Source organism: Triturus cristatus, chromosome 3_1 (assembly GCF_964204655.1).
Source record: "Triturus cristatus chromosome 3_1, aTriCri1.1, whole genome shotgun sequence".
Lineage (NCBI taxonomy): Eukaryota > Metazoa > Chordata > Amphibia > Caudata > Salamandridae > Triturus > Triturus cristatus.
The window spans coordinates 99,018,225-99,045,431 of NC_140583.1; the positions used below are offsets into that span (position 1 = coordinate 99,018,225).

Genomic DNA, 27,207 nt, shown 5'->3' on the forward strand with positions numbered 1-27,207 from the left:
GCATTTGAGAATACATTGAATTAGTAGTATTTTATTTTGTTATATTTGTTAAAATTTCTATATGAAATAGAATAGGGAGAGTAAAATGAAGTAGGAGCATTATCATTACCGATCATCTGGAGCAGCTCCTGATCTGCTTCACCCGAGTCAGCAGCAAAAAAGTTGTCCACCTTAAAAAAGGGTTAAAAAGAATAAAAGTGCTTGTTAGGATCCACTGTAATTGTGCTACAGAAAAATCTTGCTGGAGTGTAAGGCCTTGCTTAAGAGTGGCCTCTTATTTCCGATGGGGCTGGTAACCGCCTTTACAGGCCCCTTCGGGATTCGGAGATCCCAAGGAACACTGCAGATCTTTTTACTTTAACCTAAAGATTAATCTCCATTAGAAAGTATCGGAGAAAATGAGCAATTACCAGAATCGGACCTGGGATCACTGATTCTACTGAGAATTCATCATTTTGTGAGAGGACCCTGGGGGTCCAATTTGTAATGGACCCAGATTTTCAACAGAACTGGAGCTACTGGTAAATCCGGTATCGGTAACACTAAGTGTGGGGAAAATCCGGCCCATTTACCAGGACACCCATAACAAGGACTCAAGAGCCTAATTCATAAAACCTTTTGAGGGCATAAGCATAACACACGAATAATAATAAAGTAGAATGTGTGCTCTTAATTCCTAATCTTGAGACCAAGCACCAGGATTCACACAGTTTTCTTCAAATGGCCCTCTGTACTTTTTAATCTGCTAGGAGACTCATCCTCCTCAGACGGGCCTCCATCACACCACCCCTCAAGAAGAAACACTGGCTCCCGATCCAGAAGAGATGCCATTTCAAGTTGCTGACACGCATACAAAACACTGCACAATGAAGGACCAGCGTACATCATCATACGCATGACGTTCCACCAACCAACAAGACACTTACGATTCGCCTCCCTCTTCCTCGCTAACACCCCCAAATACATTCAGGCAAGAAAAGAGACTTGCTTGTCAGTCTTTTTAGGGGTCCCCACAGATCTAATGAGAGGGTTTTGGATGGATGGAGGGATTACCCTACTCTGCACCAACATAATATACACAAAGCAGAGGCGTAACAAAGGGCCCAGCAGTGTGGGGGCAAGATCTGGTGGCCCCCAAGCACCGTACCCTGGCCTGAGAGCTCTTAAGTGAGTCCGCAGGAGGGCCCCTCCTTGTATTTTGTAGGCGGGAGACTCAAGTTTTGTTACGCCACAGACACATATGTAACTCGTTTTGAGCAGCCCAAAACTAATACAGGGAACTTATAATGTGTTATTACTATTCGACACCTCTCAGTGGCAGCCAACTGGCCAGTAGCAATGCCAGGTCTGCTCACTGTATGAAAGGGTGCACTGAGAAGAGGAAGGTCACCACTTTAATAGGGCACATATGGCTACAGCCTGGCCCACATGCATCAGGCCACACCTGTGGCCATATCCTGAGACAGCCTGATGTCAAACATGCAATAACACATGCAATAACACTGTGGCTCCCATTAAGATGGAGTGTTTCACATTCTACATTTACACAAGTGAAGAATTTTGAGTTCCAGCACTGATAAGTGGGTTGCAAAAGGCCTTATGCATTAGGACCTCTTAATCCCAACTAAAATAAGGAACTTGGGGCATGCAGCCTGTAATTGGAGAGTTTGGTGTAGGCTCTTCTTAACTAGATGAGTGAACACATTGATTGTCCTACTCTAGTAACTTCAGCCAGAATGTAACGTGCAATAAAGCGCCTGCTGTTAGAGGCCCAGAAAGTAACAATAATGTGAAGGTGTCATTTAAGGGAGTCATGTTCAGATTTGTGTGTGGTTTTACAATATTATTACTTTTCATGTTGGTAAGATCTGTTTAGGAGGCATGAGCCCTGTGTGGGAATGAGGAATAATATGAAGTGCTCACAGCATGACCTTGTCTCGCTCCGTTATGCTCCAAAGACAACTTCTGCGCACAACCTGTTCAGGCACTTACTGGCCTCAATGGGATGGATTTACAAGAGGCTGGTGCACCTCAGAGTTCAGAAGGCTTTGAGCAGAGTCAGTCAAATGTCAAGAGGGCTGTTAATGGACCAGACTGCAACATCTCAATGGTGATACAGAAGCTGTGATACGTGGACCATGTGCGGAGGGTACACGCTACCCACCCCCAGGAAGCACCATAGAGGTGTCTCTCGCAAGCTGTGGCACCTCCTGTCAATCAAAACTTGGACATGTACAGTCAGGAGCAGGTCATGGAATCTAACACAATTATCCCCACTCATCTGGGCTTCTAATTGGACTCACAATGAGTAAGGAACTTCCCTCAAACAATGATTCTTGGCCACATGCACTTTGGGTGGATTTAAAGCGGTGCTGTGTTCTCATTTAATCATGTTAGACAGTTGTAATTGCACTGCACTTGTACAGAAGCCATGCAGGCGTGCCCTACTAGGATTGGAGGAAACCCTTTTTTGATATACCAAAGCACATGGAAACTTATGCAACCTGCTATTTAGAAATCACCTACACAAACCACCCCCATTGAGGGCCTTTGCATGTGATTTTCCAAAATGTTACAGTGTCCAACCAATGAAAATCCGTGCAGCAGATACAACGATAAATCTAACCAGAGTCACCTTTTTGTCAAAGGAAATGTCTACGACTTCAGCCGTAGGTTACAACTGAGTTATATTATAAGTTGCTGGTTAGTGCTTTTTTAGTCAGGTTTCACATTAGGAGAAATAGGAAACGCTTCAAACACTACTGTGTGGACAGCAACCTCATTGCAACCCTGTCTGAAGGAAGAATAAAGGTATATTGGACCCAAAAGCCCCTACAAGAAACAAGTCAAGACCCCACAGTGACAGCCTTCCCACACACTGAATCCTTCGGCCTCATCTACTTCCGCCAGACCGGCCAAGGGATTTCTGTGGTGAGCCTCAAGGTACAGCCAGGTGTGCAAATGTCTGGAAAGGCAAAGATGGGAGACAGTTTGCAGTGACAATGTCATTTTAGTGCACCCTGTATCATGCAGAGCTGCACATATTCAGATGCAAAGCAAGTGTGCTGTTTCTATAACTTGTGAAATGGGTACATGAATGTATAATGCTTTTATAATGCCAGGCCACTAGGGACTTCCCTGGTAATTCACACACGAGTAGATCTGTAGGATGAAAGTTCTTTCATGCTCATAATAGAAGACCAGGAATATATGATGGAAATCGCTCATGTTTAGCTCTGGTTGCTTTTTTCTGGCTAGGAAACAAATGCTGGCAACGGCTCAATCTTTGGAGTTCGAACAGTCAGATGGGTCATCGCCACCCACCACCAGACACATAGATTTATATTCTAGCTGTAAGGTATACAATCTTGCTGTGAAAATGAAATCGTTTAAGTATTTGTAATGTGCAGAGGTAACTTTGTTTAGGTCACATGTAGCCAAGATGTATGTTATAGGAGGGTTGCATGTTGGTACATTGACCCGCGATACATTAAAGCTATTTGGCCACTACCACAAAAAGACACAAGCGGATCCTAGATTACGATAAAATAGTCTCAAAATGATACTGTTGCAAGGAGAAAGGGAGCGCTCAAATGTCGAAATAATTTCATTTTGCTGGGGGCTTTCACTTGGATTGCATGTTTGCTGCAGGATGCGACTGGAGTCTAAAGAGTTTGCGTCTACGCACATGGACCAAACACAGGACCTAAAACCTCTGGGTTGAAGACTCGGCGTGAGGTGGTACCGCAGCACCATCAGAACACATGGTAAGATTCTGTGGATTAAAATAATCACCGCAGATGACAAAAGACCCACTGAAGTATGACATCAAAATGTCTTCTTCATTGAGATCACTCCGTGCAACGCAAGCAGCTTCCACTCTACACTGTGCTTTAAGTCGAATGAAAAAACTAGGGGGTCCTTCAAAGGGGCGTGCACGAAGTAATTAAGGGTGTGGCTTAAACATACCAAATCTAAAAATCTGTGCTTAGAATGATGGGCAGCCCAACTGGTATTTTGCGGCTTCTGTCCTTGTATACAGATATATAATACTGATACAACCGGGCCGGCTCTAGCATTTTTTCTTTGGGAGGGCCGTAAAGATGCATGGGTGGGCCATGAAGGGGAGTGGGTACAGGCCAAAAGTCAACAACGTATGTAATCGATCTCATATTGGCATCTCTCCGCATTTGACATTTTCAATACAATAATCAGCACCCAAAGAGCTACATATGCCGCTTTCTTTGATGTGCGTCCAGCTTGGGGAAGGGAAGAGTCTGCTTGTCAAATCTTTAAGATACAGAACTTTAAGACTGCAGCCTGCCACTGGTTATGTGCAGCAGCAGAAATGTTCCTGCTGCCATTCAGAGCCACTTTATAGCTTTTCATGTTGTAGGAAACTTTGGCAGCTTTTGACTTTGCAAAGCATTGAAGTTTAGACATATGATGCAATAAGCCCAGAATTATAATTCAGTTTTCAGGATGTCCATGCTGGTCATTTGTACATCTTGGCAGCTAATAAACTATGCTGCCTTCACACCTCCTCCCAGGTCTGAAAGTAGCTTATGTCAATGGTGTTAATCATTAAAATAAACGATATCGGTTGCATCCTACTGTAAGAAGCTTCACTGGCTGCCCATTTCCTGTCGCATTCAGTTCAAGATGTTGACTCTTGCTTTTCGGGCCCTCAACGGGTCAGGCCCGGTCTATTTGAGAAAGAGACTTGCGCTTTCCCAATCGACCAGATCTTTGAGGTCAAACAACCTACGCCTTCTTATTGTTCCTCGCTTTCGCCGCTCTAGAATGGGCAGTAGAACATTCACCGTAATGACGGCTAAACTTTGGAACAGCCTACCGCTTCATCTTAGATTTCTTCCTTCAGAGTCTCTTTTTCGCAATAAATTGAAAACCTGGCTGTTTACCATTCCTTAAATTGCCTCTCCTTCTAAGTATTCAGTCCACAGCGCCGGGACACCCCCTTTGGGGGTAGCCGTGCGCTTTACAAGCTTCTTGAATAAATAAAATAAATAAATAATGGAGAGCCCCCGGGGTGAAAAACACGTTTTTCAGTTCTAAATGACCTTGGGTGGGTCAGGGTATTCCTTGGGTGGGCCTGGCCCACCCTCTAGAACCGGGCCTGAATACAACAAGTAACATTACACCTACAGCAAGCCAGGGCTATTGGCTTTGCCAATGGTTGTTGTTTGTGTAAGATAAATCGGCAACAACTACGGCTTCCTTGTATATAACATTGAAAAAGCTTCCGTTCTGAAATGATGAGACTGAAAAAAAAACTAGCGAGTCTCTTTGAAGATACCTCAAAAGCAGCGAAGGGTGGTACTGCTGCTGGGTGAGATTTTTTTTTTCCCCCTGAGGGCAAAGATGGAGAGCACGATAGAGACCCTGTGCGGCAACCGCTTTATAGAACTGCCGGTGCTGAGCACCGGCAGGACCCGGCCCACTTAAAGCCCTGACGCTACAGATCTAGGGAAGAGCTCGTGTACGGATAAGTGTTGTGCATACAGGAGACAGGGTTAAACATCTAAACTGAGGGGGCACATGCGCAGTCCCAACTAAATACTATTTTTGAAGCTGAATGCTTTAAAAAAACGGTACTTGGCCTGTCGTCAAACAGAAAGGAAATTAAAACCAAACTTACCTTCAGCCTGCCTGCCAGCGATAGGTCAAACAGGTTACAAGCGCCGACTCTCCTGTCCGTATCAATTAGAATCTACAAAAGAGAGAATCAGCCAGGAAATGAAATCAAACATGAGCCCAAACAAAAAACTGCCCCCTACAAGTGCAAAGCAGTGCACATTTTCACAGCAGGTACTAATACACGAGACAAATCAATTAAAAAAAACACAGTTTAAAAACAATCTTAAAGAAGTATTTTGAAAATGTTAGTTAACCCATTAAAGGAACTATTGAATTTGGAGGTGACGTCAACAAGCAACGAGTCCAACCCCAAAGAAAGTCGCAAATACAAAGTTGGCGGCGAAGAAAATGTTCCAACCAACCAGTTACTCTTTCACTGAAAACTAAGAAAGTTTCCAGGAGTCGCTATCGTCAAGTCCCCCACGCACCAGCCTCCCCAACCTCATCCATAGCCAATTCTACGACATACTCCTCAAATTTACACCCACACGGTGATCCCTTTCACAACATCATAGAAAATAGTGTATCAATATCTGCCGCTCCTTATTATTGCTGCAGGGGGCGCACTGGCCACCCAGCCCTTTGGTCCAGTCCTGCATGACAGACACTGTCCGATCGAGCACACACTTGGTAGACATCCAGCTCTGCTCCTCACGTCTTCGGCCCTCAGGACTGGTGCTGCACCTTCTGACCCCATAACCACCAGTGATTACCACCAGATGCGCCTCAGATGGGTGCGCAGCAAGAGCTTGTTGCAGGGAGGAGAATGCAATGCTTTCCTGACCTGCTAATGGTGCCCACGACCTTTAGGCTTCAGAGGATGAAGCAGAGAATATTAACACCATCAAAATGTGAAACATTTGTGAGAAAAAACGAAAGGCCACCCCGAGATATTATGGGGGCAACTGAATAAATGTAGGAAAGAGAGCATGAATGGACCACCACCCTGCCTAAGCTCTGTACCTAATTCAGATTAAGGTGTGTGGAAACCTGTGAACCTAGCAACATGCTTGAAGAATTCTAAACACCATGCAAAGTGGCTGGGAGCAGGAAAGGGGAAGTCATAAAACTCCACATTGAGCAAACTGTGCACCATGCTGCCCTGATGCAATAGTTGACCGATAAAGTCAGCAGATAACTCTTCCAGTGTGCTTCTCCAGGTCAAGGAAATCTCCGAGCCACCGGGGACACAGCTGCTGACCCCCTTGCAAGATTTCTGTGACAGAGTAGCTACCTACTTTCAGGACAAAGTACTCAAGACCTTACAGGAGTTTAAGCCTACGGAAGGTGAGGAACCGGTACCTGAGGTTGTGGAACATGATGTCTAGGAGCTCACCCTGGACCCCGCTAAGGAGGGCTTGAGCTCCTTACCGCTAATTACGGTCAAGCAAACTAAAGAACTCCTTCTGGGCCTTATATCCCGCGCTCCATCAGATCCCTGTATGCCATCCTTACTCAAACTGGCTCCTGACCCGGTAGCTAACTTCCTCTGTAAAGTGTTTAATAACATACTTTTCTCCGGCGGCTACCCAACCATCTGGAAGGAAGCCACAGTTTCGCCTCTCCTTAAAAAACCTAACGCTGACCCTTCAGAGTTGAAATTCTTTCGACCCATCTCCCTTCTTACTGCTCCAACTAAGATCCTGGAAAAATTCATCAACATTGAACTGATGAAATATGTCGAATCCCAGGAGATCTTAGACAGTTCGCAGAACGGGTTTCGTGCCAGTCACAGCACAGAGTCTGCCCTTAATGCGGCTACTGACCATATTCGCACGCAGGTGGATCAGTGTGGATCGGCGGTGTTGATCATGCTCGACCTTTTGGCAGCATTTGATCCCATCTCCCCGGTGCGTATGGTTCAGCGCTTGCAGGAAGTGGGAGTCTTGGGTAAGGCTTTGCAGCTTCTCCACTCCTTCATGTCAGGGAGAACGAACACTGTTAGTTGCGGAGGCTTCAGAACAAGGACCTATAGCCTTCCCAGGGTTCCTCCTTGAGCCCCACCCTCTTTAATCTTTATGTGACCACTCCTGGCCGAGCTGGTGAGATGATTTGGGTTCCAGGTGCTGTCCTATGCGGACGACACAAACCATTGTTTCCATCTCAAATGATTTTCAAATGGTCACAGGAATGACTTTCAAATGGACGCAGGAATATTCAATCAGTGCACGACTAGCATTATTTGTTGGATGAAGGGTAACTCACTTAAGATTAATGCTGACAAAACCGAGATACTGGTATTTGGCTTGCAGAGTTCCATCTGGTCAAATGCCTGGTGAACCACAGTCTGTGGTCCCCTTCCTGTTCTGGTTAGGGCAGCGAAAAATCTGGGGGTCACTTTCAATGACAATCTGACCTTGGACGCTCAGGTCATCTGCACCTGCTTCTATATCTCAAGAACCCTCAGAATGGTGCTGCCGTATATTTTACCTGAACTACATCGGTCCACCATCATTGCACTTATTACCTCCCGGCTGGACTACTGCAAAGCTTTGGGCCTCAACATCAATGCGCATCCCTGGACAAGCTACAGTTTGTACAAAAAGCAGTGGCCAGGTTGATCCTTAACATGCCCAAGCACCAATTAGCCAAGGAGGGGATTCGCACCTTGCACTGGCTCCCCATTAGGAAGCAAATCTCCTTCAAGGTCCTGAGAATTGTCTTTAAGGCCCTACACAGCAAAGGCTTGTCGCAGTTGAAAATCAGTACAAATGATATATCCCGGGAAGACCCCTAGATCCCCCACCCAGAAAAAACTGGTCTCCCCACGATTCCGCAGGCCAAATGGGGTGGTTGCTCCTTTTCTGTAGCAGCCGCCAAACTTTGGAACTCGCTGCCTTCTGTCATCTTCAACACGGATTCTCTTCTGGCTTTCAGAAAATTGCTGAAAACATGGCTTTTCTCATCCTAGTGGGTGGCTACATGCCTCTTTCTTCTCCTACGTCTGCCCAGCGCTTGACACCTTTGGGTATTAGCGCGCTGTATAAATTGTATCCTATCCTGTATCCTATCCTCTCGAAAAACAGTGGCTGATGCGCTAGTAAAATGCAAGCATGCCAATATCTTCCAAATGCTCAACTGACCCACCACCTGGCCCTCTCCTATCAACATTGTAGACAAACTGAAACCACCTACAGAGGTTGGTGTTGACACCAGCTTTTCTAGTCGCAGTTTTAAATGGGATCATCGCATCACCAAAACTGATAAAAGGGTTGTGAAGGTTCTCCAAGACCGACTTGAACTCTGAATACCCTTAATGTGTAGTCATTGTAATAGTGGTGTTTTTGTGTGGTGGGGAAGTGTTCCTGACAGCTGGAATGACACAGTAATTAAAAGAAATTCAAATACACAGATTCAGAAAACTCATTCAATTGTAGTAAATTTAATCCTGTTTCCTCCATTCTGGGTAATTCCATATAACACAGCAAAACTGTACATATCCGGGGAAAATGAAGAGTAGAAAAAAATCTGAATCCTTTTCCACATCTGTGGAATGTAGAATTACATCCCCCGCCTCCCCAAAAAAGACATTAGACATATCCCTTGGCTCCTGAAGGTCAGTGAGGATCTGAATACACATCTGTACATGGAGTATTTATTCAACAGACAAGGGTCATCCTAGTCTATAAGGGTATTTTCCTTTCCCTCAACATGATCTTAAAGCATGAACTCTAGCTGTTGTTGCACCCTGGTACCTCAGTCTAGTGATCTATTTCTCTCGGGTATCTTTTTAGCACTTGCACAAACACATACTTCTGGTTAACACTGAATCTGATCTATTGCCTCGGTATAAAAGGATCTGCAGAATCAATCGCCCTGATTTTGAAATACCGGTGCAGGGTGGGCGCAAGAGATCAGCATTATCGATGCTTCTCGACTTGTGACACAACTTGGAGGAATGTTAGAAAATTAAAACCCCCTATATCTTTCACACAAAGCAATGCTGTTCCTTCACATGATAAAATAATCAATGCTGTCATGATACTGTGATGGGTAAAGTAACTAGAACCTGCTGGTGTTTTTGGGCCTCTTTTACAAGTGAGTAGGATATCTCAGAAGATGCGTGTTCCACCCTCCTCTAGGTTCTCTCGCCTTATTTATAGGTAGAAGAACCTCTGTTTCAAGGGAGGCGTCGCCAGCTCCGCTGTCAGATACACAGTGAGTGCCAGTGGAAATGCCATCAGATGGCTAGCCTCGTCTAGGGTGGTGCTTGAGATGCCATGCCCACCATGGTTATCCCAACTGACAGGAAAAAACAAACACTGTCTAAACGTACTGAGAAGGGACTTTCAAGTTTTGTTTTTAAAAAATAAGAAGACCCTGCTGTGGGAGTTTGGTTTTGGGAAACAGCTGCCAAATGCCCTGCGGTGCCACCATGGTGCTGTGGGCCGGCGGCCATAGTGCATTTTGCCAATGGTTATCCTGCCGTGTCGGTGGAAGGACTTTTGGCACAATAAGGCTGCTGGACCAGCAGAAACATGTCAATATGGTGGGTAACCCACTGCGGCTTAGGCAGAGGAGCATGCAAATACTTTTGGACATCAGCAGCACATTACTGATTACTTTTTTGGTTTAGTCATCCAGGTGACGTCACTGAAAGGAGCTTTGCCATTGATCCAACCCAATCACCTGGTCTTCATCTGTGGGCTGCGGCGTTGTCACAGTGGTGGAGTCACTCAACCCCTTCCCGGCCTCAGAAACTTTACTTGCACAAGACTGTGGGCCAGAAGAACCAGTGTTTTTCAACAAGAGACCATCAGATGTCCGGCCAGACAAGTTTTTTGTATCTAGAGGACAGAAAAACAAAAGAGGATGCGAAAAATGTGATTTTGTTGATAAAACATTTTTTTAACAGATGAATCACAGAAAACAAAACAAATAGTAAACGTATGAAAATGCAAGTACATATTGGCATAACCTCGAAAGTACATTTAAAGAGTCGTGAGTTAGAACTGGCACGTACTTGGACAGAGAGAGTCTGTCATTCACCTCTCCATGAACGCCAAAACAGCTGTCACTATGGCAATGATGGTGTTGTTGAACACAGCTTCATGTAAAAAGGTTTCGCCTCTATGCGCTTGATACGGACCATGGGTACCTGTGGACACCGAGGGCCACACTAACTCAGATTTACAGTATGTGTAATGAATAAAACCCCATTCAGATCCACTGTATGGATCTGCCTCATGATCACTCCTTATTAGTAGGCGACAAATATACGAATGTAACAGAGCCGGGAAGCCCGAATTTGCCTAAATCGGAGTAAAATGTGACCATGAAAAACCAGCTCTGAAAACAATGCTTAACTTGAGCCGGTGCGGGCCAACGGCATTTATTTATGGGGACCTGCACTCATTTTTCCCATCAGATATTCCCCGAAAGCAAAAGAGATAAAGACACACAAAATAGGAAAGCCATAAATCAAGAAGAGGAAAGTTCTCGTACCCAATTGACAATATGAAAAACAAGCATTGGCAAAGTCAATAGGTCTTGCCTTTGGGACCTTATAAGTATTTAGTTATGTAGCACAATATCCTTGGTGCAACAACATCAACTGTTGCATGGATAAACACTTATAAGGTCCCAAAGGCGAGACCTATTGGCTATGCCAATGCTTGTTATCCTCATGGTTAAGGGATTGTGATGCGTGTGGAAGATGGAGGCTAAGCACGAGAAGACACCACTCGCAATGTGGCAATTGAACAGGTGAGCCTCGCATGTGCCATGAAACAGCCTCACGATTATTCAAGAAGATTATGGAAGAAAAAAAAAATAATTTAACTTACAGTTCTTTTAGGGGTTAAAGTCACGGCCTCGTTTTGAATAATAATGAGAGGCGACCAGTGAAGATGGCACAGTCCTTTTAGGGTAAAGTTGGCAGACAGGGGAGTCGGTGCTGAAGGTGCCTGTCCCCAATCAGGCAAAAGCTACACGTCGCCAGTGTTGAATTAAAGATGTCCTGACGCAGATTTGAAGTCAAGGGTTTATTCAGGAACACAGCATAACAGTACAGCACCAACTGTACAACAGGATACCCAGCTCTGAAATGAGTGGGGCATGGCCTGGCACCATCCGAGGCCACCGACGGCCGGAGCTAAAGCCAACCCGAGAAGCAGTTATCCGAGCGGACTGCTCCAGGAAAAGACGGTGAGGTCGAGACAACAGTGCCGGGGGTGAAAGACACTGAGCACAGCCGGGTAGCGCCCCCTGCTCCCACTCGGTCTCCTGTGAAGTGAGAGTCAGACAAGAGTGCCGGGGGGGGAAGACACTGAGCACAGCCGGGTAGCGCCCCCTGCTCCCACTCGGTCTCCTGTGAAGTGAGAGTGAGACAAGAGTGCCGGGGGGAAAGAGACTGAGCACAGCCAGGTAGCGCCCCCTGTTCCCACTCGGTCTCCTGTGAAGTGAGAGCGAGACAAAAGTGTCGGGGGGAAGACACTGAGCACAGCTGGTTAGCTCCCCCTGTTCCCAATAGGTTTCCTGTGAAGCGCGAGCAGCCCAATAGAGGGCTGAAATAGGAGCTTTACAGGCAAATGGGGCTGGCCGGACAGGGGTACTGAAGAACAATAAAGTTAAACAGAGAAGCGCGGACACACTAATGAAAACCAGATGGCCCCTGCGCCACGCTGCTGGCTTCCGAGAGCAAAACGCTCTGGGAGTCAACATTTTCCAAGAAGCTGGGTCATCCACACGCCTTTGCCCAATTGCGTACTAAAGCCAGACGCAAAGGCCAATAGCGTGTGAGCACCACACGCACGAGCTTCCACTGAAGCAATTCCAAGAGGTCGATTTCCCAGCGCATGCACGCTGCGCTAGGCTCGACCTAAAAACTATATAGTGTACAAACAATGATTGGAAAGTAGGGTTTCTGCAAATGTGTCATTTACACATCACCAACTAAAGTGTTCTGGATTTTTTTTTGGCTCCTATTGAACTGTTTACTTCAAACTTCGTAATTAAAAAAAATATGTGATTTTGTAATTCCTGATATATTTTTAAATAGATTATAATATTAATTTACAGGGTATTTATTTAAATGTTGTGTTCGAGAAAAATAACTGACCTCTTCAGACAGCTCATTGACAAAAACCTTCAACTCAACCTTCAGCAAGAGAAAAAGAAACCTTTTCCAAGCAGCCACAAAATGGCCACAAAATTTCCCACAGACATGCAGTTTTACTGATAAAGCTATATAGTGTACAATGTTCTCTATACATTTGTCATTTGCACATCACAAAGTAAAGTGTTTCGATTTGTTTTGCTCATATTTAAATCTTTGGTTGAATCACGATTGTAAATTACAAAAATAAAATGCTTTCGTAATGCCAGATATGTTTTGAAATGGGAAACATCCTTTAGCACAACACAGGAATCCTGCTGTGGCTTTACAGTGCCGGCAATAGAACAAAGTGTCATTAGCACGCATTCGTTTAGTACGCAAGTCTTAAAAGATATGCCGGGGGGGAAGGAGGGGGGTTGGTCAGGTGGTGTTGGAGTTAAAGTACAATACCCACCCTACTCTTGCGCAGACTGGAGTTGGAATAGTAAATGATCCTAATCCGAAGTCGAGCACCACCCTAAGACAAGTCGTAACGACTTTCGCACAAAAGGAAAAACTCGTATCAACGAGTTTGTTCTAATACTGGCGTTAAAAAGGCATGAGTGCTTAACGCATACACGATACAGTCTTTTGAAATATTTGTACTATTCATTTGCAAGGTATTTAAAATCTGGTTTTGGAAAAAAAAATGACACCTTACAGACTTTTGTTTCACAGGGATTGTCAGACCGCACACTTATCCGAAACCTCTAATTGTTGTAAGAGAAAGAAAAATAACCTCCATTTCCAAGCAGCAATTAGTAAAGAAACTGACATTTAACCTCTTTCCTTGAACAGACAGCAAGTATGTCAAGATGAAAACAAGGATTTAAAGGCATCTTTATTGCTCATTTACTTTCTGAACGAAAAGTGCACAGGTCCTTTTCCAGATGATGTTCACTTGCCAGAACGGAACAGTGCTAAAAATAGCTCTACCTGATCAAATCTGACTTGCCGTTGCAAGTGGGAGACTAAATATTCGAGAGTATAGTGGCCTAGGGTGCAGTGGTGTACAGTAGTTGGCGTACCGTACAGTAGATTGTTGCAGAGTGAAAAGGCATAGAGTGGAGTAGCAGCGTAGAGGACCGTGGCAAAGAGTAGTAGCAGTCTAGAGTGCTGTGGTGCATAGAGAAGTGGGGTAGAGTGCACTGGCAAATTAGCGTGGTGCAGAGTAGAAAGGTATTGAGGGAAAGTGGCATAAAGTGCCGCAACATGCCAGCAGTGCTGAAGTCAACCCTGTTTCAGTGGAAAATGTTCACCTATTTCATTGTTGACAACACATGCATCTACCAAATATTATAACAGATATGTTTGGACACAGGCAGGATGTTTAAAGCTGTAGTGTAAATAATGTTTTGGGTTTCTGGGCTCCTGTTTGTAGTTTTCAGGAAAGCAGTAAACCGTGTTTTCCAGGTTATGGCACAGTGCTACTACACATGTTGCACATACTGCGGCTCAGTGTAGTTTGTGTAAGATGCTTTTTGGCTTGACAGTGCGTGTTATTAAAAGGTTTTGCTACTCAGATCCAATGACTAACAGGAAAGATCACAAGACATTCACTCAAGGAAATCTGTTTAGTTAACTGTGCCATTTACAGTTCATCAATTTTGTTTCCTGAAAATAGATTTGGTAAGATGTGTTATGTTACATAGCATGTGGTCCTTTACCAGTGCGTCAGCCATGCCTACGTGATCCTTTACCAGTGTGTCAGCCATGCCTACGTGATCCTTTACCAGTGTGTCAGCCATGCCTCCATGGAGTGGTCAATTCTGCTCAATCCTAAAACTAAGACGACGACTAGAACAAGCGATTTCTCTTTTCTTCAGCAATGCAACAGAAACCGTTCCAAGATAGAAGCTCAACAATTTGCAAAAATAAAATCACGATGACATCCTGACAGCGGATTGACATGTCAGTCCAGGTAAAGTTAAGCGCTCCTTCGCCTACGCAAGAACTTCCCGCATTAGCTGCGACTCATTTTATCCCAGTGAAACAGTTGTTCGATACTGGTGACAAAGCACCACTAGACCAAAACACATGGATTCTGGCTTTGGTAGTGTAATGCTTCTGCAGTTTTTACAAACGCAGTCAGAGACAGCATTGTAGCACCAATGCTAGCTTCATTCAACAGAGAACACGTACAGCACATAGGACACGTTGAGATATATATACCACAACATTCTGAGCCTAGTGGCTGCCACGGCATGATGGCAAAAGTTTACATACATCATAAGCGCGAGATATACTACAAATAAAATAAGGTTAGTAGCTGTGAACTGTTTGGAGGGCTTTGGGTATACGTTTAACTCCTTCCGTACAGAGGAACATGTTTGGGAGGGAGAAGGCCAGTTACGGAAACGACAAAAGCATAGGTCAGTCTTCTGAGCACATGAAGAAACTGTCAACAGGAAGACCAATGGAAATTTAGATTTATCATTGTAGATTTGGAAAAATATGGAAATATAACATTGAAAGTTAACAGGCACTGGCGAATTCCTTTTTAGGTGAGGATACATATGAGCTTAGTAAATGTGTGACACAAAGAAATGTAAGGCTTAATCGAACGCGCTCGGCTTCAACATTTTTATGACAGCATGCATTATCCACAACTGAAAGGCTTTCTAATAAAGCAATGGGTGCCAAAGTTGTGCTGCTTTGACTTTCACCAACCACGCCGAGCAATGCCTGTTCAGAATCGATGACAGTATCCTACTCCTTTCAATCATAAAATTGTGATGAAACAAGGTGCAGCGGAATGATGAAGCCAGCAACTTTAAAAAGCACAACATTGGGCAAGAAATCGGGAACATTCAGAAACTCAGTACCGAACTCTGCCACCTGCATTAACCCACACCACGCTAGTCCCCTACGCCGAAAAAATACCATCAGGAACACTAAAGTACTTTTTAAAACACTGGGCTGCATACAATTTTGCGAATTCAAATACTTAATTGACATCTTATGCATTAGCGGAAGCTTTCAAGAAAGAAGCTTAGAGAACACTTGCCTAGTTTTTACTCAACCATAAAATACGTGCAACCCTACTGCCAAGCTTCAAACGATACCAATGCATTATACGGAAAGGTCGTGACCGGCTAATGTTTTCGTAACAAAGTACAGTCGCTGCGATTTTAAAGTAGGGCTCAATACTGCTTTATCTCAATATACTGCAGTCCACAGAAATATGATCTTTACAGCAACACAAATAAAACAGGAGGGCCTTTCTCTGCTTTATTTGCCATGTATACTGCATGACAATTCTTATCAGGATCTGCAATCATCCTTTGGGACGCTAGGACATGGCTCCGTTAGGTCTGCAGTGTTTATCACCCTATTCTTACAGACCATTCTAAACTGCAGTGCGGATTACCTGGTGGGGATTCCGCTGCTTTGGTGGTCTCTACTATTCCCCGTCGAGGCGGCCCCGGTTACCACTCACTGCCACGGCGGCAGAATAACCCCCACCCGGTTCCCACAAACTACCCGAGCCGTCGTACCCGCTCAAAGACCGAGCACGGATGCAAAGGGGAGAAGGGTTGGACCAATCATGCCGCAAAATGGCATCACGCTATAGAGGCGGAATCTGATGCATCTAAAAGCGCTATAGTATCTTTTCATTTTGCAGCAAATAAAATTATTGCGAATACATTCACTTCTTGATTCCGCAGCTCGACTATTTTTAAAGCGTTACCAACTGCGTACAAGAGTTCTTCAAATAAATGTAGTTGTTCCCCTGTCAGCAGCAAAGAATTCAGCACCCGGTGGAAGCCGGAGTAATGGCTTCTCCGTAAGCAACTTTTTAACAAGCGCGAGCGCCTGCGCTAAAAGTAAAAAAAAAAGACGAGGAGAGGAGGAAGCAGCAGGGGAAGGGGAGAGGGGAGGGGGCCTGCGTCTGTTTCCCTTGCGTGAGCGAGTTTTGAAATCGCCAAACGTGCACGCGTTGCCATTGAAAGCAATGCAATGCGTGCACGTTTTTGGGCGAAAAAGCAGATCGATTAGAAGAGGTCCCCCCTATGTAGCGCATGCTCGCTGCGTAGGCGAGAACTAAAAAACGTCCCAAGAGGAGAAAGCATGACCGTGTAAGAAGCGGATAAAGGCACAGAGCGTGTCTGGGAGTGAATTAAAAAGCCAGACGATTAATTGCACCAGCCGCCGACTTTTGAGCAGAAGCTTTGGGCACATAGAAGCACTGCTTGAACTGTACTGCCTCTGGATGGATGCAAAGATCACGTGCGTAAGGCCTGCTGGGGTTAGGGCCTCCCACATGGCAAACTATACCATCCGCAGAGGTGCCCAAGAGACTCTTGTGTGCAGCGAATGCAGATCTGATCACAGAACATTCAAACGGGTAAAATACAGAAACAGAACTCATTAGGGTAGATTGTAACTATAAGTACTTCATGAAAAACCTGAAAAAGACGTGTTTCTGCAAGCCTACAATTAGGGAGAGACCGGACATTTATGCCACTGAGTATCTCCTGGGTGAGCTGGAACAACTTGAGGGCGGCATTAGGGCGTCTACGGATGGTTTACAGCGTGGTGGAGGAGAACAGAAGAAAGGGGAACCAGTTCCTTACCTTTGGTAACGCTTCTTCTGGTAAATACTAGATCTAACCTCAGATTCCTCACCTTTTGGACTCTCCTCAGGCACCAGATTGGATCAGGAACATTTTCAAGCCTTTGCTCTCACACACCGGTAGGCGTCGCCATTGGACTCTCAGAAGTGACGGCCCAGAGCCATATATGTGCGACCCCCATGTGATAACATCAGTTTAATTTGGTACTTCCATGCCCTCAGATGCAGGGCATCTGAAATAGGTTCCAAACAGCAACCGTGTGCAGAACCTAACATGGGACCTCAGTACCAGCTAGAAGCCACTCCACATAACAGGGAGGAAGAAGGGCAGGGGGGCCTCTGCAGTTACAGAGATAATCCAACAGAAAGAGCATTACAAAGGTAAGTCATTCTTTAGATGGATACTTCTACCTGCAGAATGTTCACCGTTCGAACAGATACCGAAGGCAGAGGGCCTGGCCTCCCTGTGGATCAGGGAGTTGTGGCAATAATGCCTGGTGAAGATGTGGACGGACGTCCATGTGGCAGCCTGGCAGACGTCCAGCACCTGAACACCTCTGTACAAGGCAATAGTGGCGGTCTTGGCTCTGACTGAACCCAAAGATCCTCTGGAGGCTCCTTCTTGACCAAGTCATGGCACAGAGTTATGAGGAGAAGGAGCCATCTGGATGAAGTTTGTTTCTGGACTACACTTCCCTTTTTAACTCCAGTGAACCCCACACAAATGTGGCCATCCACCCCGTGCCCCAAAGTCAGGTGAATATAAAAGCTAAGGGCTCTCCTGGGGTCCAACTGATGAAGGCTCTCCTCTTTAGAAGGATGTGGTGGAAAGAAGAAAGCAAGGAACATGAGGGACTGTCACCCATAGAAAGAAACTAAGAACAAACAGTTTGCATTTTGTCTAAGACCCCATTGAGGCATATTAAAAAGCTCTGTATATAGATCAGACAAAAGTTGTTAGGTCGAGAGGACCAACAAATAAACCTTAATGCTGTCCATGGCACGGCCTTACCAGGCTGAAAAAAGAAAGAATGAATAGAAGTATGTCAGAAGGTTTGCCTGCAGCAGATCGATTTCATAGTCCTCCCACCAGGCCACAAACCTTACCCAGCATTCAGAATAAGTTGACTTTGTAGACAGAACAGCAAGCAGCCATGATGACAGCCACCACTTTCCAAGACAGGTCAAAATCACTTAGCTGGTTATCCTCAATCTTCAAGCACAGAGGTGGAGTTGTGGATGTCCAGATGAAGGAGCGTGCCCTGTTTCTGGGACAGTAAATCCTCCTGAAGAGGAATATCGAGTGGGGCAAAATGCAAACTCTCAGTCATTTTGAGTATGAGCTGAGTATGAGACCCCTGAACCCAGTCCAAGGATATCAAGATGAACTCAGCCCAGACCTTCTTCAGACTTCGGAGAAGCAGTGGGAGAGGTGGAAATGTATAAAGAAAGCCAGCGACCAGCAGAACGCAGGGTCCAGGGCACAAAAGTTCCAATATTGAGTGTTCTCAAAAACAGCAAACAGATCTATCCAAGGCACGCCACAATGAGTGAAAACACATTAAACAACCACCAGGTACACGTGCTATTTGTTGTTCGCTACATAACGGCCATTGAGCTCATCGGTCCTGGGGTTCAGGGAGCCCACCTGATGGCTGTACGTCAGGGAGATTCCTTGAAGATTTAGCCACCTCCACAACTGTAGAGCTTTCACACACAGCACAAGACCCCACACCGCTCTACCTGTTGCAGCACCACATGGCAATAGTGCTGTCTGTCAAAACTCGGATCGACTTCTCGTTTATGGTGCATAAAGGCTTTGAGGGCCATGTGACTGATATGGTGTTGCTGCTCCGCTGGCAAACAGAGGCCTCTAATAACTGATTCGCTATGTTTCGCTTTCAGCCACCACCGTCGGCTCCAAATGAAGTAAGTAAAACAGCTGACCACAAGTCATGTTGACATTCATCAGCCACCACTACATGGCCTGGTCTGCCTTGTCTGATATGAACATGCCTTGTAAGAGGCATCCTAGCCCATTGAAAGTGGAGGTCTGACTGCAGAGCTTGATTGTGCCAATGGGCATGAGGCATCAGGATGATACTTATGAGCCGGCAGACCAAGAAGTCTCAGAACCCCCAGGCCAAAACACAGGACTAATCCCAAAACAAATGTCCATATCCTGAATATTCCTGCAAGAGTGGAAAGACTTTGAAGGCCATTGTATCCAGAACAGCCCCTATGAGAGCAATCTTCTGCACCCTTCAAAGATAGGAATTTGGCTCGTTGATAGAGAATCCCATGAAGGACAGTAGGAAAAGAGTCGACCCCAGGCGGTCCACAAAAGCCTAGGGCTAGCCTGCTTTCAGCAGCCAGTCACCGTAGTGAGGCCAAAGTGCAGTAAGGTGAATAGGAAGTGTTCTGACACCACAACATAGTTCAGCGCATGTGTTACTGGAGGAAAAGTACATGAAAGTAGACATCCTGAAAGTTTAAGGACACCACTGAATACCCCAGGTCCAGGGCTGATAGAAAATGGGTAAGAATTAGCTCCCTAAATCTGTCTCTCCAAAGAAAGGCATTCAGTTGAAGGAGATCCAAATTCTGTTTGAGACCATAATCTTTCTTGAGACAAGACCTGGAGTAGCACCTCTTACCCCTCTCTACTCTAGAGATGCCACTTTAGCCAGCACTGATTGAACCGTCTGATCAAGGAGGAAACACGATCTGGAGAAGTCTGACCAAGAGCAGGTGAAACAGGAGGGGAAGAAGATACGAAAGGGAGGATGTAACCATGTTAAACTACTTGCAGGACCCATTGGTTTGAGGTGAATGCACACAGGCTGGTAAATAAAAGCGTATTCTACCCCCTACTGGTCGCACATGATCACTGGACGAGGAAGAAGAGGACTGACCTTGCTGGTTGACTTGGCTTCTCTCCCTACCAGGTTCTCTTGAGCCACAAAATGGCAGTGCTACTATTGCACCGGATGGAAGGCCATCACAGGTAGTAAGAAAGGCTCAGAGTGTAACTCTGAAACTGCGCTGCCAACACATTCTACGTTGTCCAGCTTGTCCTATTAAGTATATTTGGCTGCTTCTTGTTCATCGTGAACTATTTCGGCAAAGCCATTGAGGAACTCCTTGGAAAGGAGGACAACATTTTGCTTGCAATGTCTCAAAGAGCATGAGAACAAAGTTATAACAAGCCAACTGTACTGAACGACCTAAAAGCCAAGATGGAGGAAGGGAAAGGACTATTGCCAAACATGTCAATGCACTTTGATTTCCTGTCAGAAGGGGGAGTGAGGAAGGTATTAAGACTCACTTTGCTGGCCAAAGACTGGACCGCAATAATCTTCGGTGTCTTGTGATGCATCAAAAATACTGAGTGCAGAGTGCAAGACCTATAGAGTTTCTTAATGGGGCAACTCACTGGTTTCACCGAGCACTGTTTTTCATTCGGCATTAATCGCGGGTGTAGGGTGGGAGGGGGGTCAGGGGTGTCACGTGGGGAGGAGGGCGTCTGTAGTACGGCACGGGCACAGAGGCAAAGAGATTCCCTCATGTGCATGGAGCCACGCCCCCATGCAAATGAGGAAACACCCCCTGAAGATAGCACTGGTGCTTTATGTGCACAAGCGCCCCTTCCAAAATACCAAAATGCCCAGGGGACACGCAAAGCGGGCACAAACGCCCATTGCGCCCCTGGGACACCTTGTGTTATTCAGCCCCCAAGTGTATTCTGCATGAGAACTGTTAGCAAAGAAGGACAATTTACCAATATACGAGGGGTACACGTGACTACATGTGTTGTTTGACCACCAATTACATACGAGGATGTTGAGTTCAGATGACCCTTCATACAGAGGACACCAAAGCAAATTTTGCAGCATGAACTTTGGACCAGGAGGCACCACAGGAAGCAGACTACAATGCAAGCTCAATAAAAACAAACCACCTGTTGGTGAAGAAGATAAAATGCTTTTCTCATAACTGTATGATAAATGGTTTGACCTCAGAGATAAGTATGCTGTGACAGGAAAAAACAATTATTGACTAGTATAGTCTCCTATACTTTAGTGTAGCTTCTTTTCCTACAGTATTGACTCATACTACTAAGCACAATCTTATACACCAAGAAGAACATGATCTGACAGGCACATACTCCTATACTGAAGCACAGCCTAATCTGCCAACACCAGCGTCATGTGCCAAAGTGCAGTCTTAGTTGCCCAGGACAGCCTCAAATGAGGTGGTCACCATAGTCTACAGAGCATTCCTAACAATAACAGAGCAGGCTTTCTCTCCTTTCTCTAATGATGACCCACTGTCCTACATGCAACAACAGAGACTTCCTAGACTCCTTAGCTGCCTTCGTATCATGTAGAGTCAGCTGCTCACATCAAAATATGATTGAGTGTTGCCTCGATATGAGGATGGACACATCAGATAACCACTTTTTACTAATGTAACACAATTGCAGCGGTTGACCCTACCCTACCATCTGCTTCCTCCAGCGTCCTGAAGTGTGGACTTCCTTGAAAGGTGCTTGTGTTCTGGACTTCTAGATATAGAAGAAAGAATTTCTTTAAATCTCAACTCTTCAGAACATTTAAGGGCTTCAGAAAGGCAGCCAAGACCCACTTCTTCATGCACCATGGCAGTGGACGGTATTCTTTTGAAGATCATGTGCAGAAATTATTTGTCTCTACATCCATGTCGGCAACAAAAGAGGTCACTCAGGCGGTAAAAGAGGCAGAGCAGATCAGCGAGAAGAAATTTATTTATTGGCCGTAGGGGAGGCGGTGCGCAGTTCTGTTACGGGGGGGCCTCTGAAACTACCTCGCTACAGTGTCTGGGATCTCGATCCGGTCAGAAACTGCTCACTCAGAACTAGGGATCACATTCATGAAAAGGACGCTGCATAGGTCCCATGAACCATACATTAAGCATTAAACTTTCACCAATCCCAACGGAACGACAGAAGACTGCCAAAGATCTGACATTAGGGGCAGACGTGGATCTAATATTTTAAGAAGCTCACCCCCGGGTGGGGTGAGGGATGGATAAATGGCCCATTATTTAACCCAGATTGTTCTGAACCTGCAGCTTGTTTTAGGTAAATACAATGAACAAGTAGTTCCCAGGGAAGTCAAGCATAGCTTGAAAAGATGACCGCGCTGGCTTGAGGTCTGGATTTAGAGATCATCTCTGCAGCTTTTGAGAGGAAATTGATAAGGAAGACAACAATAAAACAGTAACCTAGAGCAGTGGTTCTTTACCTGTGGTCCGAGGACCTCTGGGGATCCACGTGGCCTACTCAGGGGCTCCGTGACTGTTTTGCTAAATTAAATAATACTACTATTAATAAATACAAATTAATAAAGTATATAAAAAAATAAAGAAGCAAAATGTTAAATTCGAAATTATTTTCTAGACCCGATTGTGAATTATACACATTTTTGGGATATTTGAGCATTTGTTTGGGTATACTTGTTTTTGTACTTTTGCGTATTGTGTTGAGCTTCAAATCATAGATATTGCTTAGGATCGGGGTCCCGGGCTACCCATAATGACTTAGGGGGTCCCCTGATTCCTGTTAGGATTCAGTGGGGGTCCGCAGCAGTCATAAGGATAAGAACCACTGACCCAGAACAAGCTGCTATGGAAGACAAAAGCAGTTTAAAGGGTTCGCTCTCGAGGTACTATCGGTCAACTCCTGCTATAAAACATTTAAAAGGAAAGGACTATGGAGTTATAGAGGGGGCTTTCATCTGTTGGAGAAATACATTCATTGTACTGCAGAAATGACTTCTATTGCAGCAAGGCGGCCAGTGAAGGCCAGGGTGAAAATACGTGCATTTAAAAAGAGCACTAAAAACATAGCTAGCCGGATCCAGACAATAGTGCCTAGATGGAAGAAAGGGAAACGCAGATTCCATTGGTAAACATTTGAATCGGAGAGGAAAATCATTAGTTTGGGGTTAATTACTGTCTACCACAAAACGAATGAGGTAGAAAAGATATATGGATGACACAGATTATCGAGTAGTGACATTTAATTTATGATTTTTACTTTCATGTCATTTTAATCATTTGACTTACGTTACAATATTGGTGGTTAATTTTCGATATTAGTGGCATGTATGCAATTCTGTTTATGTTTCACTCGCCCTGACGTTAAAGATGTTTACTATGGCCGGATCAATAAATCCAACTCAGATGTTTTTATCATGTGGTTATTTGTGTTGTTAAACGTATGCACAGTAATGGAGGCTAGTGGAAATTTAATGTGTACATAAAAGTACAAATAATGTGGGCATTGTGTAGAAATCTTGTTTCAGAAAGTTCAAATGCCTTGTTGCTCGCACAGGAGGGACGCTCAAAGGCTCTGGCAACATCCACAAAAGCTGTGAATAGATAACATTAAGAAAGTCCTTATTTCTAATAAGTATTTTCGTTTTTAATTACTTGAGCGTGAATCAAGTAAGATTCACTGGGTGGAGATGCAGAGAAGACACGGAGTCTCTCTCAGTGGACCCAGGTCACACCCCAGGTCTTGGCAGGCCTACAGGGGACTCTTGACAAGTCCAGAAGCCTCGGCTCTCTCTCGCGCTGCCTGGCCCACCAGACCTCTGACAGGTGCATTTCTGATACGAGTCACTGGTCCTTTCGGCCGTTGGGTGTTTTCCTCCTTGCAGTGTCGATGTAGGTCGCTTTGAATGGCTCTGCTTCCTGTTTGTGCACTTTTTCTGCCCAGCTGACCACTCAAAACAAAACATTGCTCTTCCGTGGTTGAGCGGCGCCACACAACAGCCTGCTGCCGCCCATGACTGCTGCCCGCCCAGCCAGGCAGAACACGAGCCTGGGCCCACTTGACAAACCCAACCGCCTGTACAGGCATCAGACATGCTGCAAACAACTGGGGCACCATGGAAGTGGGTGCATGCAGGGGCCACAGCTCGAACGAAGAACGCCTACAAGAAAAGCAAAGTTAGGCGACAACATCCAGGCGTCACCTGGGACTGGAGCGTCAAGATCACATAGTGGATTTATATGAAAGCAGCACTGCTAATAATATGTGATCCAGTCAAAGCAATCACAGAAGTAATAATGTAGAAACATACATAGATAGGACTTAGTGTCCTTAACAATAGATACATGCAACTAAATATAACTATAGCATGCATTGCTTGTCTTAGAATTAATTATGGGCGCATACTTTGGTAAGAAAATGCCAACTTTCTAAGAAAAGCATTTTCAAAATTGTAATTTAAAATCCGACTTCACCATAATTTAGGATTTTAAATTAGGATTCCGGAGACACAAACATGAACTGGTCATCTCTTTCCATTTGAAAATTATACTTATAAAATGTAATAATGTAATTTCAATGCTATCCTATGGGAGAGGTAGGCCTTGCAATAAAGAAAAACAAATCTAAGTGCTTTTCACTACCAGGATATGTAAAACTTAAAAGTACATGTTCTACTTTTTAAATACATTGCAGCCTGCCCCCTGGGAGGTTCAGAGCCTACCGCAGCGGTGACTTACATGTATTAAAATGGAAGGTCTGGGCCTTGCAAAAGGTTTGTTTTGCCAGGTTGAAATTGTAGTTAAAATGCACACACAGGCTGCAATGGCAGGCCTGAGACATTTTTAAAGGGTTACTTAAGTGGGTGGAACAATCAGTGTTGCAGACCCACAAGTAGTATTTAATTTCCAGGCCCTGGGTACTTGTAGTACCACTTTACTAGGGACTTATAAGTAAATTAAATATGCCAATTGATGATAAGCCAGTGTTACCATGTTTTAAGGAGAGTACGCAAGCTGTTAACACTGCTTAGCAGTGGTAAAGTGCATGGAGTACGAAGGCCAGCAACAACGAATTCAGCAGAAAGTGGAGGTTAAAGGCAACATGTTTGGAGGGGACCATGCAGAGAGGGCATTTCCACATGCTTGCCATCATGAAATTGAAGGTTTCAAATTTGATGTCATCGTTCTCCTATCTTGCTTTAGTGGTAACATGCCCCATTATTGTATTAATTTAGAAAATAGTCTCTGTTTTCCTACATGTATTTGCATTCATTTCACTACGCCCTCTAATCTCCTCTACACATTTCTCAGTCTGTTCAATGCCGTTTGCAATGTTCACAGTTGCATTCAGTGTCATTTCGTTACTTAACCATGGCCTCTCCTGGATTGTTTTACTTTTATTTCTCATCATAACTTGAACTCTGAGTACTTGATCATAGGTTTTGGTTCAAACTCACATGATACATCCAAAGTTAGAAGTGCAGGCACATAATCTTTAATTATTTCATTGTCCATTTGTACTCTGGAATAAAATTCAGATCCCTCTGTGCCATTTCTGACTCTCCCTGACTTTCTTGCCGTACCTTTTTGGTAACTGCCTTGAAGCGTATTCAAACACATCAATATTGGCTAGAGATTGTACATGTTTCAACTGTTTCAGTCTAACACCATCTAGACAATGTTTAAGTAGAGACAATTTCCATTGTGGAGGACCCTCGTTGCCTTCCAAAACGTCCTTGTAATCTAAAATGACTAGGTACCACAATTCCCAGTCAATAGGAGCTTCTCCAACCACCTGAAGAAAAGATGGTGGACTTGCTATACTGACCACAGGACAAATAAAGTTTCAAATAACGAAGATGCTTTGGTTGAAGACCTTGCAATACAAAGTAACTTAATAACTAGAGAGGACTACTTAAAACCATACCCAATAATACACAGGACATTTTAGGGCTTTCTGCACAACAAATAGAAAAAAAACCAAAATACCATGAGTATTGCTGGCTTTATAGTTCTTGAATCCTGCAGTAAGAGATGTGCATAGCGTGAAATCCAGATGACTAGATAAAAGATAGCAGTATGTTCCCAATTCTTTGTGAGATCAAGTGCATGAATAAAAGTGGCCACACTTCCAGCATGTTCATGTCTCCAGCGTTCTCTAGTTGACTAAGCTGCCTGACTAGTGCTTCTGGCGATCTGAGCTGCGCTCCTGCACAGGAGCCGTTGTCCCATAGTAACTGCTCTTGCTCTTCTAACTAGCATAATGCTGATTGCTCTTGTGTTTCCGCATGGCATTAGTTCTACCAGCAGCTCCTTCCATGTTCTGGGAAAATAAAAAACCCAGAGCCACCACACTCTCCTGCACCAGCGATACAATCCCTTAACTTAACCAGGATCCATTTCTTCAAACCAGCAGTTTCCGTTCTGAAACTTCGCTTGTAGCGGAGGTTTAGCCTGCAACGATACATCTTCTTCGAGCATCCAAAACCACTGGTCTGTGGGATTCCACCCGTTTCTGCTCTCCCACTCATTGCCAGTGTCAAGACAATGCTGTATGCACAGGTACTTTACCCTCAAATCATGTATTCTCCAACCATCAGAAGTAGATGGACAGCGATCCTTACGAATACAACATCGACATGGATGAAATTGGAAATATCAGCACCCAACATAGAATCTCCGAGTCAGTAGTCACCTTTCCTTCAAGTATCAGAGTCTAGGCAGCTTGCTTTATCCTCTCTTATTTTAACGATGACGAGGTCATGATACTAAGAAGAGTTTGTTCTTGTGAAGAGAGTACGCCCCTATGGAGGCAATGCAGAGCTGGGGTCAAGGCACGGCAGAGGCAGCCGAGAAATGGATAGATGGATTCAATGGCAAACAGAAGAGGACTGTTGAAGATGCTGATGAAGTGGACGTGAGAACAGGTTGAGAGAGCAGAACAAAGTCAATTTTGTAGAGACAATGACTGCGATTACAATGTGCTCCCAGAGTGCGGAGAGGGTCCAAAGGCAGATCACAAATAATAAATGAGGGTTTGAGAAAGTGTCTGACTTCG

The 27,207-nt window shown here is 44.7% G+C and overlaps 1 protein-coding gene across 2 annotated transcripts in view; it reads right to left on the reverse strand.

Annotated features, from left to right (window-relative positions):
* IFTAP (intraflagellar transport associated protein) overlaps window positions 1–27,207 on the reverse strand; it is a 224,812-nt gene that overhangs the window by 99,332 nt on the left and 98,273 nt on the right. For both annotated transcript variants that reach the window (XR_014978711.1, XM_085643471.1), the window contains exons 3-5: window positions 10,288–10,445; window positions 5,660–5,731; window positions 110–170 (exon numbers count right to left, since the gene is read on the reverse strand). Coding sequence is in view for 1 of the 2 variants with exons in the window: in XM_085643471.1 (XP_085499597.1) it covers window positions 110–170; window positions 5,660–5,731; window positions 10,288–10,445 (291 nt within the window). In the remaining variant the exon portion in view is untranslated. The remainder of the gene's footprint in view (window positions 1–109; window positions 171–5,659; window positions 5,732–10,287; window positions 10,446–27,207) is intronic.